General features: G+C 42.3%; 1 protein-coding gene across 14 annotated transcripts in view; it reads right to left on the reverse strand.

Annotated features, from left to right (window-relative positions):
• KIF21A (kinesin family member 21A) overlaps positions 1-17761 on the reverse strand; it is a 124252-nt gene that overhangs the window by 63506 nt on the left and 42985 nt on the right. For all 14 annotated transcript variants that reach the window (XM_048501040.1, XM_048501042.1, XM_048501050.1 and 11 more), the window contains exons 2-9: positions 9653-9875; positions 8176-8358; positions 7076-7225; positions 5498-5632; positions 4159-4326; positions 2345-2460; positions 1655-1850; positions 808-997 (exon numbers count right to left, since the gene is read on the reverse strand). In XM_048501040.1, the coding sequence (XP_048356997.1) occupies positions 808-997; positions 1655-1850; positions 2345-2460; positions 4159-4326; positions 5498-5632; positions 7076-7225; positions 8176-8358; positions 9653-9875 (1361 nt within the window). The remainder of the gene's footprint in view (positions 1-807; positions 998-1654; positions 1851-2344; positions 2461-4158; positions 4327-5497; positions 5633-7075; positions 7226-8175; positions 8359-9652; positions 9876-17761) is intronic.

A 17761-nucleotide genomic window follows, 5' to 3' on the forward strand; every position in this document is an offset into this window, starting at 1 on the left:
TTACTAAGAATTAATTGGTTTTTCTAATGTATTTCATTATTATGCCTATGGGGTTAAACTCTCTGTGCTCACCCACACTTAAACTCATTTGATTTTACTTCCTGTTACTGAAAGATAGCCTGAGCTTTTACAGGAGAACTGAGTCACCTCCAAGTACCTAAAGGGTAGCTACAATAATGTTAATTTTAAAATCAGAAGTAATTAAGCACCTACATGGAACAGTGGCTATGATTACTACCTTTGACTTAATTTCTTAACTGGAAACTAGCTGACAGTGCAAGGCAAAATAAAACAAATCTCTGCTTGGCTTTGGATTTTCCACAACTGGTTCTAATTCAAGGAGCAATCAGATCTGGACTTCATGACACAGTTGTCAATGGAATGCTATGCTGGCAAATTCTTCATTCCAATCCAGGTAATGGTTACAAGCTCTTACTGCAGGGAACCCTATCACAGAGTTCTCAGACCTGACCAGTACTTTCCATTGCCACAGAAGAAAGACTGAGATTGTCTCTATATGATGCTACCACATTCAGTGGTAATCGCCTGCAATGTGAAGACTAAGAAAGATGCATACACTTCACTAACATAACACCCAGAGCATAACACCCTTGAACAGCCATGTATCAATAAAAGTAAGGAGACTGGAACAAGGTCCATCCCACAGCTGCAAATGTATGTCATGAGATGATCACTACTGTGCCTGAATGTACTTTGCAAATTATAATTCCAATAAATAACGACAGTTTATTGTTCTTTCAAGCCATTATTCATGTGTCCATTTTCAACAGCAAGCATACACACTACCTGCTCTGGCAAGGATCTGATTGGCCTTATCACTCTCAAGTTGTGTGATTCGGGCTTTCAGGGCATCAGCAGTCTCTTGCATGGCCTTGATCCGTACTCGCAAGTTGTTATTTTCTGTTTGCAGCATGGCATTTTCATGGAACATATCATTAATACTTTCCACACCTTCCTCATCAATAATCCTTTTCCCCTAAGGGAAAGTAAATATAATTATTTAGATTATCTGCTAAAAGTTATTCTTAACAAGATCATAGATGCCCTAAAAAAGGTATCACATAAGTATTTCAGTTGGTTCCCAAGATCAAATTATAATTTCTCTGGAATATACAATCGTGATACATTATGGTTCACACAGTGTAAAATGCTTCTATTCTTTTAACAGAAGCAAAGATCACTAATAAGGAAAACTGGGAAACAAAAGATTTGTTGAGGCCATGATTGCTGCTGAATCCCAGAATGGCACCTGAGAAGGTGTCAGAGAACTTTGTGAGGCTGGAGAGTTGAGGGCAGGGACACAGAGGAGTTGCCACAGAGTTTCTAGTAATCACTAAAACTACCTGTTATAACCTCCAGGTTTTTGTCATCATGCAGCTAGAGACACTGCTTTTTAAACCCCTTCACCACTGCCACTTGAAGCAGCAGGGGCCAATGGATGTTTGGGAGGGGGATCTGGCAGTTCTGGTGATGTGACATTCAATGTGCATGCACAATCAGAAAAGAAAGTGATTGGGCCCCATGCATAAAAACTGTTTTTTAACCTTTTAAAATTAATAATGTTTAAAATGCAGCATTTAAAGACAATGTAAATAAGGAAGAAAACATGTGTATTAAACCCAATAAATATTACCGTTCTGTATTCCATGAGCTCCATCTGAAGCCGAGTAATCTCACTTCGCAGAGCATTAATTTGCTGGCTAGCCCTGTCCTGGTTAACTACCACCTTGTTCTTGATGTTACGTGCACGATTTGCATACTTTAAAGTGTTCAAAGTTTCCATGAAATCTCTGTCTGAAGGGCTCACACATGCTATCATGACTGTTTGGCTGCAGGTTAAAAGTAATCCAGTTTTATTAATTAAGACATAATCCTCAAAATAGGCAAGAACAGTTCTGTAGGCATTGATAAAGACATGTTAACATTTCTGCTCCATAGATTTCTTTAAATGAGACATTTTCATTTTTCCTCAACAGGGATGCATGGATATAAGAATCAGATGGTGAGTTTTGCCTTCAGGCTGAACAAGAAAATGATTTCTTAGTTTGTTTCATTATAGAAGTTGCAAAAGAAACCTGAGCCCAAAATCCATCCCAACACTCCAAAATCCAACACAGTTACAAAGGGAAGTATATATGCTAATGACTATAAATAGTAAAATGAAAATATTTATCAAAATAATATCTGTAAAATAGTAAATTCAAGCTTAGAAGATAACTTAGGTGATTTTCATGCAGCTTAAGGTCTGTTTGCTTCCATAGCAAAAAGCAGAAAAATGTTTTTTTCACATTAAATATGAATCCGTTCAAACTAATTACTCTACCTGTTGCCTCCAAGAGAGTCCTGCAGGAGTCGTGTTAATTTTGAATCTCTGTATGGTACATGAGTTGCCTTCTTGCTCTTATCTCCCAATGCGCTTATCACGTTGCCCAATGCCAACTATAGCACAGTAGATTTTAAAAGTTTTACAGTAAGTTTAATTATGCCATTAAAGACTATTTAATGACAAAAAATGCATATCAGAAATAAGAACACAGTCGAGACAATCATCATCAACAACATCAAGGGTCATATAAATAAAAGAATACACACACACACAACAACAACAGCAACAACAACAACAACAACAACTAAAACAAAGGGAAAAGACAAAAGTGATCCAGCCACCTCAATCTACTCACACAAAAAAACCCCAGAGGACCCACATAAAGCAGACAGAACTGGGAGGGACCGTGATTTCTGTCAATTGCCCTTTCCTGCTACAGAGCTCCAAATTCCCCTTCATGATATTCCTGGGGGTCTCCCTAAAAAATTGCCTTGGTTGTCTTTAATGATGATACTGCCTTAGAATGAACATCACACTGATTTCCAAAGATCATTCAAAGCAACTGCAGATGTAAACGGAGTCAATTGTTGACTACAGTTAAGTAATCAGTAGCAGGCTACAGGGTTTTATGATCTCCTTCCTTGCAGATCCTGTCCTTTCAACCTCAGATTCTTCCCCAGGGAGGAATCTTTTTTTTCCCACTTCAACACTAACCAGAATTTGCTCCAAACCTAAATGAGGGGTTAAAAATCTTAGGCTAGGAGTAACTTTTGGTTTATAGTGATCTAATAAGAGGCAGCTGTGAATTCCCTGCATTGTGAAGGGGGTAGACTAGATAACCCTGGAAGTTCCTTCCAACCTTATGGCTGTTTCTGCATAGCCAGAGCAGCGAGGCTGCATCAGCATGGTTCATGCTGATACAAGCCCTGGGGCCGTTCGCACAAACGGCCCTGCTGGCTGCGCAGCTGGTGGAGCAGGCTCCACACGGCTGCGCAGTCCCCAAAACAGTTCCTTACCTCCTCCTGGCTTCTGTCGCTCTGTGGCGGCCAGGGAACATGCCCCCATGGCCAGAGCGACGACTGCAGGGACGGAGGCCAGGAGGCATGTCCCCTGGCCTCCACAGATTGACAGAAGCCAGGAGGAGGTAAGGAGCCGTTTGGGGCCAGCACAGGAAAAATGCCACCTTCCACCCACTGCCATTCACACCGCAGCAGGTGGAAGATGCTACTTTTGAAAAACCTCGCTCTCCGAGTGAGGTTCAAAAGCGGCATTTTCGCGCCACTTGGGCGGCACGAGCACGGCAGCGCCCCAGGGATGGTGTTTTAACTGTCCCTAGGGTGCTGTTATTGGGCTGTGCAGAAACAGCCTATGATTTCTATAAAGATAGCTTATGTTCTCCTTAGAAAACACCATGCATACTCTTGGCATTAACATTAAAAAGTAACAGTGCAACTTGTTTTCTTAATCTACAATGCAGTGCCAAAACAGTTAATAAAAAAAGAGGAAGCTTATGATCAATCTATAAAGGTCAATCTTATCTATCCAGGATCTCAGACAGAGGTCTTCCATAGAACCGACTAAATCATTCCTTAACTAGAAATGCCGAGGATTGAGACTGGGACATTTCACATGCAAAGCAGGTGTTCTACCCCTGAGCCATAGCCCCTTCCCAATCTGGTCTTTGATTATGTTTCATTTGCTGGTCCTTTCATCACAATCAGCTTGTGCATCAAATATTTCCACCTCCAAAATTTTCCCACACACAGGAGATAAAAAGTTGCTGTCAGAGTAGCATAAGAACATGAACTTACTAGCCCACAGTTGATGGAAATGCCTTCTTTTGCCCTCTCTCCAGTAGCACCAGTGCGCTTTAATCGTTCCGATCCTGCCAGATCTACAAAATGGAACTTAGCAGTAAGTGTTTCAAACTCATTCAGCTGAGATGACTCCGATATTATTCGGTTATCTGTCATATTATCCTGAAATAAAACAAATAGAAGTTGATCTGGAAGACATTAAATATACCTGGATCCATTTATGCTATGATGCATCCATAGTACCGTATATGGAATTGTCTGCATCACATACACAGATGAGTTACTCATAGAGCCATTTGTTTCTGCCTCCGCTGTCATTTCTTATTATCCTCCTAAACAGGGTGGAACAGCAATCCAAAATGACAAACACTGGGACATGAACTTAAATTATCAAAACTTGCCGCTATTTGTTTGTTTATTTCCTTCATTTAGAGTCCATCTTTCTTGCTGAAACTCAAGGCAGATCACCCAATTAAAACAATGCAATAAAAAGGATTTAATCCATACAACACAGAGGTGAGATATTTGGCTACAAGAACCACCACTCTGAAAAGGGCAGATTTTTATTTCTTACCAAGCAGGTAAAAGAGAGAAAAGAACCAGAAAAGAAGCCATTTGTACTCATAAAGGCTATGACTAAAGGGAAACTCAGAACATATTTCTGAGCAGACTGCACCATGTCACTTTCATCTTTACAGGATTTACCTACTTCAGTGCTAACTCACCTAAAATCTCCAATTTCCCAGAACAGACGTCAGGACAGAAGATGACTAAAACTCTGGGACTGTTTTAAATGGACAATCTGAGTACTTATCTTGAAACACTGTTTATATAGACTATCACATAAAATATTATAATGTTTTTAACAGCACCAAACATTATCAACATTTTTTGACTTATCCCCATAGTCAAAGCTAAAGAACTTTTTATTCTGCTCAGATTTTCTTTAAACACACACAGAAGAAAGATCTCTGTTACACTTTAAGAGAGAAAACGCACACATCACAAAATACTGGGGAAGATAATACAGTGAAAAAAGACACTGCAAGCAGCCTGTCTGTCTGTCTTTTTTTTTTTTTTTTTTGCAGATTCATCTGGTCAAGGTGAAAGGATGAAACAAAAGGAGCATGTGCCAGATAGCAAAATTACACCATTACTCTCATACATGGATTAGTCACACGTACCCTAGGCACACACGGAAAGAGAATGCTGCAGTGGTTTCTGTGCTGCAACTCAAGGAGGAAATCTATTCCAACATCACACAACATTCCATAAAACTACAGCACAACGTTATTGCAAAGACTTAGGAGTACCGTGCACCTGTGATACGTACTGCATCAATTGGAGAACAAACTCTAGTTTGACACAAATGGACAGTGAAGATGGCATGTGAACGTGAGCTCTGAACATTCATCTGAGTGCTGGCAGTGGTTCGAGATAAAGCACCCAGCTTCAAACACTGCATCATCTGAATACATAAAAGAGACATGTTTATAGTAGGAGGAGGGGGTGTAAAAAAGGAAAAGGCAGAAAAACATTCTAAAAATTTAAACAGCCTGAATTTTACAAGTGGACCTTCAAAATAAAGGAACATACTATTTTCATGGCGATGAGTCAGTTCAGGAACACCTACCTAGCATGAAGAATCCCAGTTACCTTAGCATCTCCAGGTAAAGTTGACAGAAAAGACATTTAGTTGTTGAGAGTTGCTGCCATTCAGAGGTTTGAATTCCATGATTGATGGATACAAGCAATGTGCCCCCTCCACCAGGAGTCCCTTCTGACCCTGAGAATGCGTACTACTGTAGCTGAATACTCTAATAGCCACACAGATTAGGGGACTGCTTCAGGGAGGAGACCAAAAAAACCTCTACTCTCTTGTTCTGCCATCAGTGGTGCTGCAGTGACATGAGAGATAAAAAGAGTGATTTCATCCTCTTTTCCCTCCCACTGCAGCCTCCCAATTCAAGTGGCTATTAGACCACATGGCTCCACCAGTTCCAGGAACAAATTTCAGCACCTTCTTCAGATGGATCATGGGATCTTACCCAATGTAGGTTAATACTGAGCTAAAGGTACAAAGGGCTTAAACTTTGGTAGAATACGATTTAATCCATTCACTTTCTAAAATGATCTATAAAACACATGATAGTGAAATAAGAATGCTTGTCACAAGAATGCCGGTAATCTATTTTCCTGGCAGACATAAACTGGAAATTAGTAATACAGGTGAGGAACAAAGAAAACAGCATTCATTTTCAGATGAAAACCAGAGAATTCATTCCAACAAAGACTATGTCACTGGGCTACAAAAACGGGACAGCTTCTAATGAGGAAACATCCCCTGGTAACCTTATTAATGAGTATAGAGATTAAAGACATGCCAAAAGAGAGTGCATTTGCCTTACCTTTTTGCTCCCTGCAACAATGCTCTTCATATTTAATGCCACATTAATACAACCAGAGAAACAGTATTACATGCCATGACAGAAATCAAATGGCATCTGTTTTGCTCAAGGTCTCAAATGTTTATAGATGGAAACAGAAAGCAAGCTTTCCCTATCTTAAACATGTCTAGGAATGAGCACTAAACCTTATCACCTACTTAGAATAATTCAAGGGCATGGTACCCATATTTAAACTCCTGCCACTATCCTGAATTAGTACCTCACTTTTTCTGAATGCTCCTGCATATGGACTATAAATCTGCCCTAGAGCAAAGAAGTCAACATGGCAGAAATTATGTTCCCCACTGAGGCCAAACGCACCCTCCCCAATACTATGCAGCCCAATAACCTGAGGGAAGAAATTACAGAGACTTCAAATTAGACACAAACTACAAAAGAAAGCTGGATCATGTAGGAACACAGCCATTACAAAATCTCATTATTTAGAATACTGATATAGTTACCTCTGTTTCTGTACTGACGTTCCGCGTTGTGACTCCCACTGTATATATTCCTCCTGCAGAATCTTCATGGATCCTGATGTTTGATTTTTTGTTTTTTGAATCAATATCGCGTGTTGTGTCAAAGAGATCAAGTACTTCTTCATTGTAAAGCTAATATAAAAGGGAGAAAAGTAGTTATTACAATAATGTTCAAACGTACATGTTATCCCAAATGTACTAGGATTTAACTCAAAATATTACAATATAATTTGCCTGTCATAGCTACCATGCAAATGCTCTTAAGTCATCTTCAGATGTTCTGATTCATGTTTCCCACAACACAAAGTTCAGCAGGAGGTCATTTTAAGATTATGGAACCTGGGAAGATTCACTGAAACTCTCCCTTGCTGACTTTGAGTGACTAGTTGAAGATAATTTTCTGCAAAATATTGCTTTTTATCTTAGGAAGGACAAATCCAGGTAATTAAATTGCAGAAAAATGGAGAGACATGGCTCAGGGAAGGGAAGAACAAATGAATAAACATTGGCAGCCATATCAAATCCAATTACAGCAAACCATTGATTCTCCACAAGTCCATTCTCTAGGCTAGCAAATGGGGGAGCTGGGGGGAAATGAAATTCCAAGTCAGTAGGAGAGTCCCTGAATATGCAGCAATCAAGGAATCATTTACCCTGGTGCCCCCTATGATAAATATCTAAGAAGATGCAATTCACCATTTTTATTCAACTATGTCCTATTAAAAGAGTAGACCACATACTATTAGAAACAAGCCCCATCAATTGAACATCACAGGCATAAGCCACTCCATCCCATAATGTGGAAGTTATCAAGTCTGCATTTGCAACAGGAACAATACTGTTCCACCATACAGACTATTCAGAGAAAAGTAAATTTTTAACACTCTGTCTAAAATATTTTCAAAAAACTAACAGGCTAAACTGAGCATCCTACATCAGTCCCCTATCTTTCAATGACACTTATTCCTAAGAGACTGAAGCTATAAAAATGAACACGTGACTACCAAGTAAGTGTTAATATGTAGTACTTAACTATTTCCAAGGAAACATATTTGGAAATCTTGATATTATCAAAGGCTTACCTCTAAGAATTGAGCATTCACTTTAAATTCTGGAGAAGGAACCCCTTGTTTAATGGCTGCATGCTTTTTTTCATCAATACACTTGAAAAGGTGTTTTACGGCGCGTGGTATAATGCCCTGTTCTTCTTCCATTATGTTAACATCAAACCCAGTTCCCATGGTGTATGTTTTGCCAGCTCCTGTCTAAATGTAAGGGAAGATGTGTGGTCATTAACAAACAGCAGAACATCATATACACAATCTTGCTACAAGCCAAAGAACTTAAAGAACTGACAACAATATATTGATCATAAGAGCAACAGATGGTTGTGACTCTAACTGCATTCTTTTGTATAGCTGCTAGTATTTTGAAAACCATAAAGCCATACAAGCAACCTTTTCTGGACCAAATACTGAAAAAAAATGCAACAATTCTTTGTGAAGATGTTGGGGAGCTAGCAAACAAAGTGAGGTGGGACAACAGTTGCACCTGGAAACATGCTTGGAGGAAGCCAAGCCCTAGTGGCACTGCCAGCACCTTGTGAAAGTCTGGAAGGTGATGGCGAGCACAGTCCATGTCTGTCTCCGGCACTGCTGCTTCCCATGCTGCTACCACTACATAGGTTAAGATTCGGTTTTAGATGCCAAGCAAAATGGCCTGGCATGCTGTTGTTGGCACATGTGCCAGGAGTTGCCTGCTCTACCACGCAACGTTTAGATGGCAGAATTTACTACTGAGTGGAGATGGATATCTAGTTTCTTCACGAAACATACTTCCTTGAGTCTAGTAGACTCCTGTAGCACTATTAACTAGAACAAAATCAAACTGACTTGATAATTTTACAGTCCAATCCAGAGGGATGGGGATTAATCTCCCTCCGGACACAGCGCAGGATTACACCAAAGGAACTGCCCTCCCCAGGGGACTTACTCCACTGGAGGGGTAAATCCACCGGCACCCACATCAGCAATCCTGGGCCACATTGGCATGGTGGGGGTGTTCTTGGGGACTTTAGTCAGCTTCCACTGCCTGTTTAGCCCCCTTGAGCCAGTGGAGCTGGCCTTGGAGATATGCCACAATTTTCACAGCATATCTCTGCTTTCCCCTGAGGGGGATTCTTGAGGTTTGTTTGGTTTTTTAAATGTTTGGAGGGGGCAGGGTACCCCCTCCAAACAGGGGGCAGTATTTGGTCCAGTGGTATCGTCCCCATCCACCCAACAGCTCTGGATTGGGCTGTAAGTATCCCTCCCAATCAGAATTAATTTCAGACAGCTGGATGGTCCATACCACTTGGTGTGTCAGAAGCTTGTGTTTGAAGAACCATAAATTGGGTGTCAGTTAAGGAAGTGTATGCATAACCAAACAGGTTATGGCCCATGAAAGCATATGGTTCAATAATTGGGAAGGGTGCCAAAGGCTCTTGCTGACTAAAATACACTTAGTCAATTTGTTTGTTCAATAACAAATAATTTGTTCTCAAGCATGCATAATACTTACCTGACCATAAGCAAACACAGTAGCATTGTATCCTTCAAAGCAGCCTTCAATCAGTTTCTCTATACACTGTACATAGATATCCTCTTGCCGGGACTCAATATCGAACACATAATCAAATGTGAAGGCCTTATCTTTTCCCAGGAACACTTGAGGCTCGCCAGGTGTGACAGAAGTACAGATGTGACATCCTTCAATCTTCTCTTTGGCTAGCTGAGGTCTGATTCTGTTTTGTCAAAAAAAAAAGATCTCATCATCAGAACAGAATAGAATAAATCTCTCCTTACTGCAGAAGATCACCAGTAAATTTCAAGTCTTAAGTTGGTCATGGTATTAAGCCACTCCTAACAACCCTGCATCAGAATGCTGTTTTTTAGAAACTTGTTTGGACTGATCCAGAGATGTCACCAGATGTCAGAAAGCAGACAAGGGAAAAATTATTCTGCACCCTTTCAGTAGCCATTTAAGGGAAAAGAAAAAATAGCTCAGACGCTTAATATAGCCTGTCCCGTTCAAGCTGACTAGTTACTACTCTAACAGTACAAGGAGAATTACATTATTTTAAAGTCCACAGGCTTAGACAAGTGTAACTCTGTTTAAGATTGCACTATAAGACTGAAATCCTATGGACACTTATCTGGAAGAAACTACCACTCAGCTCAGTGGAACTTTTTCTTTAAAATTAGTTTCTAGATGCTCAATATCCTGCAACATATTCTACAAAAAAAGTTTTCAGATCATATGGTTCAGGGCCAGGCTAACACAAATGGCAGTTCAAACATTTTATGCTCATTACTGACAGTATTTTTGTTTCCCATTCTTGTGAGAAATGTTGGCACAAACTTTAGGATTACTTGAAAAACTGTGCATTTGCACAAGAATATTTAGCTGCTATCAAAATGATTTTCAACAAGAAATTAACCACTATGGAACACAATTTCGGTATAACTACAGTTGCCTGCAAATAGTATTTTAAAAATCCTCAGACCTTTGCCTAATTTCCCTCGAGTTAAAAGTATCTTTAGGATGCCACATTTTTCTAAAAGAACATGAAGGAGAAGTGGCTCACTCCATTCCTCTTCAGCAGTTTTCTCTTCCCTGGGCTCCCGTTCTTTTAGATGCCCCCCAAAGAGTGTTTTAAGTTCATGTTTACAAGCACAATTATTATCTAGTCATTCTAGTGCTATGCTGGGGAACAGAACAGGTAGGATGGAACTATTTTTTACTTATTTAACCTTTAAATTTGCATTTAAAAGACAGTTGAAGTGGCACAAAAATAATACTAACTAATACTAAAAGCAAGAGAAATAAATCAAACAGAAGGTTACAAGGGCCGTTTCCGCACGACGCTGGGACCGTCCGCATGGACGGTCCCAGAAAGAACCGGGGAGACGGCGCCGCTGGGCGCCGTCGCCTGGTCGCCTTACCTGCTCTCCGGCCCTCCGGCGCGTCACCGGGGCCTGGGGACACGCCTCCCCTCCCCTGCGCGCCTGCTTCTGGGTCCCAGAGCAGGGGGGCGTGTCCCCAGGCACCGGCGACGCGCCAGAGGGACGCAGAGCAGGTAAGGGAAGCGAGGGAGTGGGGGGGGGAAGCGCCGGGAAGCCGCTGCCGTTCGCACGGCAGTGACTTCCAGCCGGCGTTTCCAGAAACGCGCCGGGTGGGCGGCGCGAGGGCGGCGCGGCTGCGAAGCAGCTGCACCCCCTGTGCTAATGGCGGCCTGGGGACAGCGTTTTTGCCGTCCCCAGGCCGCCATATTCCGCCCGTGTGGAAACGGCCAAGGAAAGTTAAGAATCAGTCAGGACATGGCCAAAAGGCTCTCTGATTAAGACTGTTTTCACTGCTTGCCAAAAAACCAAAAAGTGGGATAGGGGGAATCAAGTGATTTTTATTTTTTATTTTCAAGGTACTAGAACTTAATGGGCACAGTTATTATTGCTCTACCAGCACTTCTGTTTCTTTAATTGTTTTAATTAAGGTTTTCATGGTTTTAGTGCTGTTTTTATTAGCTTTTTTACTTGACCTGTTTACTATTATTCCGTTTCTACTAACCGAATTCTATTTTAACCATTCTCAATTTCTTTTTCTTTTATATTATATTTTCCCTTTCATTTATATTGTTTAAATTTCTGTTTGATTTTCAGATTGCAGATGTAATACTTTCGTCAGCTGCTTTGAACGCCACATTCATACCCCACCTTTCTCCCCAATGAGGACCAACAGTAGCTTACAACATTTCCATCTTTTCCATTTTATCCTCACAACTACCTTGTGAGGTTAGGCTGAGAGTGTGTGACCAGAGCTACCGTCACACAGCAAGTTTCATGGCAGACTGGGGATCTGAATCTGGGTTGCCCAGATGCTGGTCTGACACTAACCACTACACCAAACTGGCTTGTGGGGAAGGGATAAACCCATACATATTCACACAGAGATCAGGGTTTTCAAAATGTATCTATTTATTCATATTCTGGAGCAGCAAAAATGGCTGCAACAAAGACGTCAACCCCTCTGTTCTTCTGAGCAATATAATTCCTGATGATATTGTTCATTTAAAAAAAACATTTACAAGGACTGCACTGCACACATTTGCATGTAACATAACACTGGGTATTCATTTTAATAGTTAAATACAAACAGCAACAATCTGCATTTCCAAAGGTAAACTTATCTGCCATTATGCGACATCATTCAGATTCCCAAAGGACTAAACGTACTATGACTGCTTTTCTGAATTTCTGCAATTTTTAAAAAACCAAACACCAATATTTATTAGCCATCCAGATTGACGTCTATCAGTCCCTAATTACGCAGATTCTCCATTCAATTAAATGGGTCTTGTACAGAAATTTTGCTTGGTCAATGTTGGTTGTTACTCTGTGATACTGAATGAGCCCCATCATTACTATTAAATCATTTATCAGGAGTGTCAAACAAAGGCTCCTCGAGAGCACTTATCCAGAACATGAGCACCTAAGGAAAAGGCTGGAGGCTGCTGGGATGAAGGATGGTCCAGCTTAGTTTTTATTTATTTATTTTATTGGATTTATATCCCGCCCTACCCCAGGAGGTTGAGACTCCTTGCTCAAAACCCAGCTGGCCATTCCAGAATATTGGGCCAGCTGGGAAGTGACATTGGCTTGCCATCAGAAGAGAGACTTCCTTCCGATTTGTAGTTTTCAAATGGAGAGCATGCCTATTTTTAAATAGAGAGCGTGTCAAACTACACTTTCCTTGACAGCACGTGCAATTGGCCTACTTTTAATCTCACATAGAGCTTGGTTTCCCAGGGCAAAAGAAGCTTCAGTACTTGGAAGAGAGTAAGTTGGGGGAGGGAGAATTTCCTTGTATCTACTTTACAGCGTGGTATAGTGGTTAAGATCAGGTGCACTCTAATCTGGAGGAACTGGGTTTGATTCCCCACTCTGAAACTTGAGCTGTGGAGGCTTGTCTGGTGAACCAAATTAGCTTGTGCACTCCAATGCATGCCAGCTGGGTGACCTTGGACTAGTCACAGTTCTTCGGAGCTCTTTCAGTCCCACCTACCTCACAGGGTGTTTGTTATGAGGGGGGGAAGGGAAAGGAGATTGTAAGCCCCTTTCAGTCTCCTTACAGGAGAGAAAGGGGGGGGGATATAAATCCAAACTCTTCTTCTCTTCTTATTCTTCTTCTACTGGCAGATGCATCTTGGGCTGCGGCAATGATACTCATGTGTAGAGTAGAACTGCACCTCTTGCCCATGAGAAGAAAGGTTGGGCAAGAGTGGGCTTGCTCCAGACAGCAACTGTTGGTTCTGACAGGAGGAAACTTCTGTTTCTGCCTGCCTGCTTGACTCTTCCAGACAGACGTCAGGGGAGGGGGTTGTACAAAACGTGACGTAGAGGTCCTGCTGGTCTTGCTCATGAGTAGAACAGCTGGTTTTACTCAAGAGCAATAGTGGGGAATGCTGTGCTCCAGGATAACATTTCTGAAGTTGTCATTAGCAAATGTTAACAGTTTTGGGGTACAAATGACCCCCAACAAGGCTTTTCTTGCATTATCTAAGATTGGGACAGCCTGTGTGTGAACAGCTCTTCTCTGTAATGAATGTTAATAAATAGCACACTCAAAATTGCTACAGCACAGACTCTGACTTCAGGTTTTGATGCAGTACTTCAGAAGAAAGAGGTGTCCATTATCAGAGACTGTTAATTATTAAAGACTGTTAAAAGAAAATACTGTTTTCTTTTAGTAACAATAGTGTTATTGCTTTACTGTATGTAAAAAAGAATATCATCAATTGGCTTTGCCTGTGTCTTCCATAAAGTTTGTATGTTTAGTATCTGGCATTAAATTTTATGGTACACATGGCTCGACCTAATCAAGTGACTGGGCCTTCTAACAAATGAGTTTGACACCCCTGCTTACACTCAAAACCAGTCAAGGTGAGCCACAGATCCTTTCTTGCAGTTTTGAAGTTTTTATTATATCCCATTTCACATCAGCCCCTTAACAGTCAGTCCAGAACTAAACATGTGGTGGAAAGTACCATCAAGTCCCAGGTGATCCCACAGAACAGGAGTTCTTAATGTGATGCCTGTGGATGCTATGGTGCCCGCCAACTGTTTTCAGATCCTGCTTAATATGATCTAATATGATCAGACTAGCTATCCAGGCCAGACAGGCAATGAACATATCCTATAATAATAATACAATACAATCCTAACCTATAATTGACTGAGGGATTGAACATCACAACGAACCCTTCACAACGAACCCTCCACCAATCAGTTTGAGTCCTACTTGCCCATTCGTGGGTGACATTCCATCCCCTCCACCTTCCCCAACCCAGGAACAAACCTGGCTCTGCCAGGGCCCCAACACCCTTCCAGTTGCCCCACTCTCCCACAACCCCCAAAAGCCCGGCTGGCAGGCCATCAGCATCCTGGTGCCCACTGATTCTCCAGCTTGCCAAAAAAAACCCCGTTCCCTTTAACCCCCAACAGCCCATCCCAAGCCTCGCCCTTCCACCCTCCCCCATCCCAAGCCATTCCTTTCCAGCCTCCCCTCACCTCAAGCCATTCCTTTCCACCCTCCCCCCACCCAAGCCACTCCTTTCCAACATTTCCCAACCAACACCTTTCCATCCTCCCCCAACCCAAGCCACACACTCAGACCTGGGTAGGTGGGAAGTGTTGACTGGGAGCAGGGGGGACTGGTATGACCCCGGTAAAGAAGAAGAGTTGGATTTATATCCCCCTTTCTCTCCTATAAGGAGACTCAAAGGGGCTTACAAACCTCTTTTTCCTTCCTCCAGATTAGAGTACACCTGCTCGTAACTAGTACACCACTGCTGGAGGGGATGCTCCCCCCCCCACACACACACACACTTTTGCTAGGGCCCATTGCATCTCCCACCACAATGGACTTTGCTGCTAGTATATAATATATTACAGAACTAGGTTTTAAAATGACCATTCTTAAAGGAACCATTATTTTAAACCATAACATGCTTTGACAAATTGCCTATCAGGAAAACAAATTATTAAAGTCTGTCTTGCTAAGTGAACATTCATTTATCTTTATATGACATGTAATTTTCTTCCAGACAGCAATTCTGGCCTACAAAAACACCTGCCATGACAGACTGTTTATGAAGCTACAAACTGTCTGTGGATTTAACATTCTACAGTCTGCAGACAAGGGAATTCTCAGTCATTCCCTACAATACCTTTTTCTCCCTTTTTTTTTAATTGAGTCCTGGTGAATTCAAAAGCTTGCTCTTTTGTGCTATCTTGTTGGTCCTAAAAAAAGTATTACTTAACAGTTTCCCTAAGTAACCTGTTTCAGGAATTACGTTTATAAAATCACAGGTTCAATTTACAATGAATTTCCTATGGTATTGCTCATACTGACAGGCAAACTATTGCAACCAGAAATGGGGGCAGACATATCAGGCAAAAACAAATTCAGAAGACTGCCACCAGGGTTCTCTAGCACACTCCTGTGTGAAGAACTCAATGTGAAGAACTCCTAGTCCACATGAGTTCTCTTTTTAGGTCAGCAAAACTCAATATTTCAAAACTCTGAGGTATTAGTCTTCATGCCTACGATTTGATAGCTACCACCAGCCCCTTTCACTGCCCAAACAGCCAGAAACCAAAGGCAAGCTTCCAACCTTCCTGGGAATAAAGGTAAAGAAGTCACTACTGCAAGGTAGACCACTTGCTGCACTGAGTTTCACAAAACTGAACATGGCCCACCCACCCTAGCAGAGGAAGGGAAAGGGTGCCATTCAAGGGAAGGGAAGTGAGGAGGGGAGGGGTGGGGTGGGAGGGGTGGCATGCAATGGAGGGGGAAGGGGCTCGGCATCTGAACAGCCCATCACCCTAGCGGAGGGAGGGGGAGGGTGCCATGCAAGGGAAGGGAAGTGAGGAGGGGAGGAGAGGGAGTGAGGGGTGGCATGCAAGGGAGGGGGAAGGGGCCCGGCATCTGAACATGGCCCCACCCACCCTAGCGGAGGGAGGGAAGGGAGCGGGAGGGGTGCCATGCAAGGGAAGGGGAGTGAGGAAGGGGAGGAGATGAGAGGGAGTAAGGAATGGCATGCAAGGGAGGGGGAGGGGGAGGTATATCCACATACAGATATATTCACATATAGCCATGTAACTAGGTACAGGAATCAGTCTGAAGTCGCCTGAAAACAAAAACATCACAAAATGTTAACTATAGGATTTTATTAAAACTGGGCAATAATATCCATTGGTTACTTACTGAGAAGGGGCCTTCTACTAGAAGGCTAGGAGGACATCTTGATGGGTGTTTTCCAACCTGTTCTCAGGGAGACAGAAACTTGAAACTTGCCACTTCCTGTGAATATCTTTATCTCCAGTAGACTGTCAAAGCAGTGAGAATCTTTTGCTCTAACACAGAAACTAGGAAGTGACATAGTAACACCAGAACAGGAACAGATAACGTTCAACAAAAAAAACCTGCAATGCTTAACATAAACAAATAGGTTCGCGTATAGGAGTGTGGAACAAATAATCGGAGACTGATGCTGATCCAGGGAGGGCCAAGATGTCCTCCTATCCTTCCAGTAGAAGGTCTCTTTTTGGTAAGTAACCCATCAACCGTTCTACTGTAGGCGGAGGACATCTTGATGGGATCTCCGAGAGCAATCCCCAAACAGGTGGGTCAGATCAGTCTCCGATGATGTGTTCCAGCACTTGCCTACCAAATATGGCTGTAGGAATGCTAAGGAATGTAGCTTGTAGTGTCTGACGAATGATAATTCTGGCAACCACGAATGATAATTCTGGCAAACACTGCATAGGTAGCAGCACTGCGTGTGGAGTGTGCACTAATCCCCTGGGGAACTGGATGGTTAGATGCCTTGTATGCCTCTATGATGCAGGCCTTGATAGCTTGGCTGATGGCTGCCTTTGTCACCTGTCCACCTCCGTTAGGAGGTGAGACATTTATGAAGAGGCTATGTGAGGTGAACCATGATCTGTTGTGTTAGGTGGAACCTGGAGCATACTTTTGAAGACTGGGTCAAGCTGAAGAACCACCCTGTCTTTATGGAAGTTTCAGAACTCAGAGTTCACTGAGAGAGCGTGGATTTCTGAAATCCTTCTTGCCAAGGTGATGGCTAGGAGGAATAAGGTCTTAATCCGGAGTCACTTAAGGTGGATGGTCTGTACAGGCTCAAACGGCGGTTGAGTTAAGGCAGAAAGAACAAGTTGGTTTAGTTAAGGCGGAAAGAACAAGGTGTGGAAGTGGTGTTCTACTGAAGGTTGGATCTGCTTAACCCCTTTTAAGAATCTGTTCATATCCGGATGTTTGGAGACAGATATACCCTGAAAGGGTAGTAGGACAGTGGCGAGAGCTGCAATTTGCCTTCATAGTGTGGCGATGTGCAAACCCATGTGGAATCCCTCCTGGAGAAATTGCAGAACTTGTGGTAGAGGTGGTGAAAAGGGTTCCACTAATTTTCTCCTGCACCACCTGACAAAGGCCTTCCACGAGTAATTGTAGATGTTGTTGGTGGATGTTCTGCGTGATGCCAAGAAGGTATCTGCAACCTGTTCGTAATAGCCTTTGCGCCTCAGGATTCTCTGTTCAATCACCTGGTGG

This window comes from Sphaerodactylus townsendi, linkage group LG06 (assembly GCF_021028975.2).
Source record: "Sphaerodactylus townsendi isolate TG3544 linkage group LG06, MPM_Stown_v2.3, whole genome shotgun sequence".
NCBI classification, from domain to species: Eukaryota; Metazoa; Chordata; class Lepidosauria; order Squamata; family Sphaerodactylidae; genus Sphaerodactylus; species Sphaerodactylus townsendi.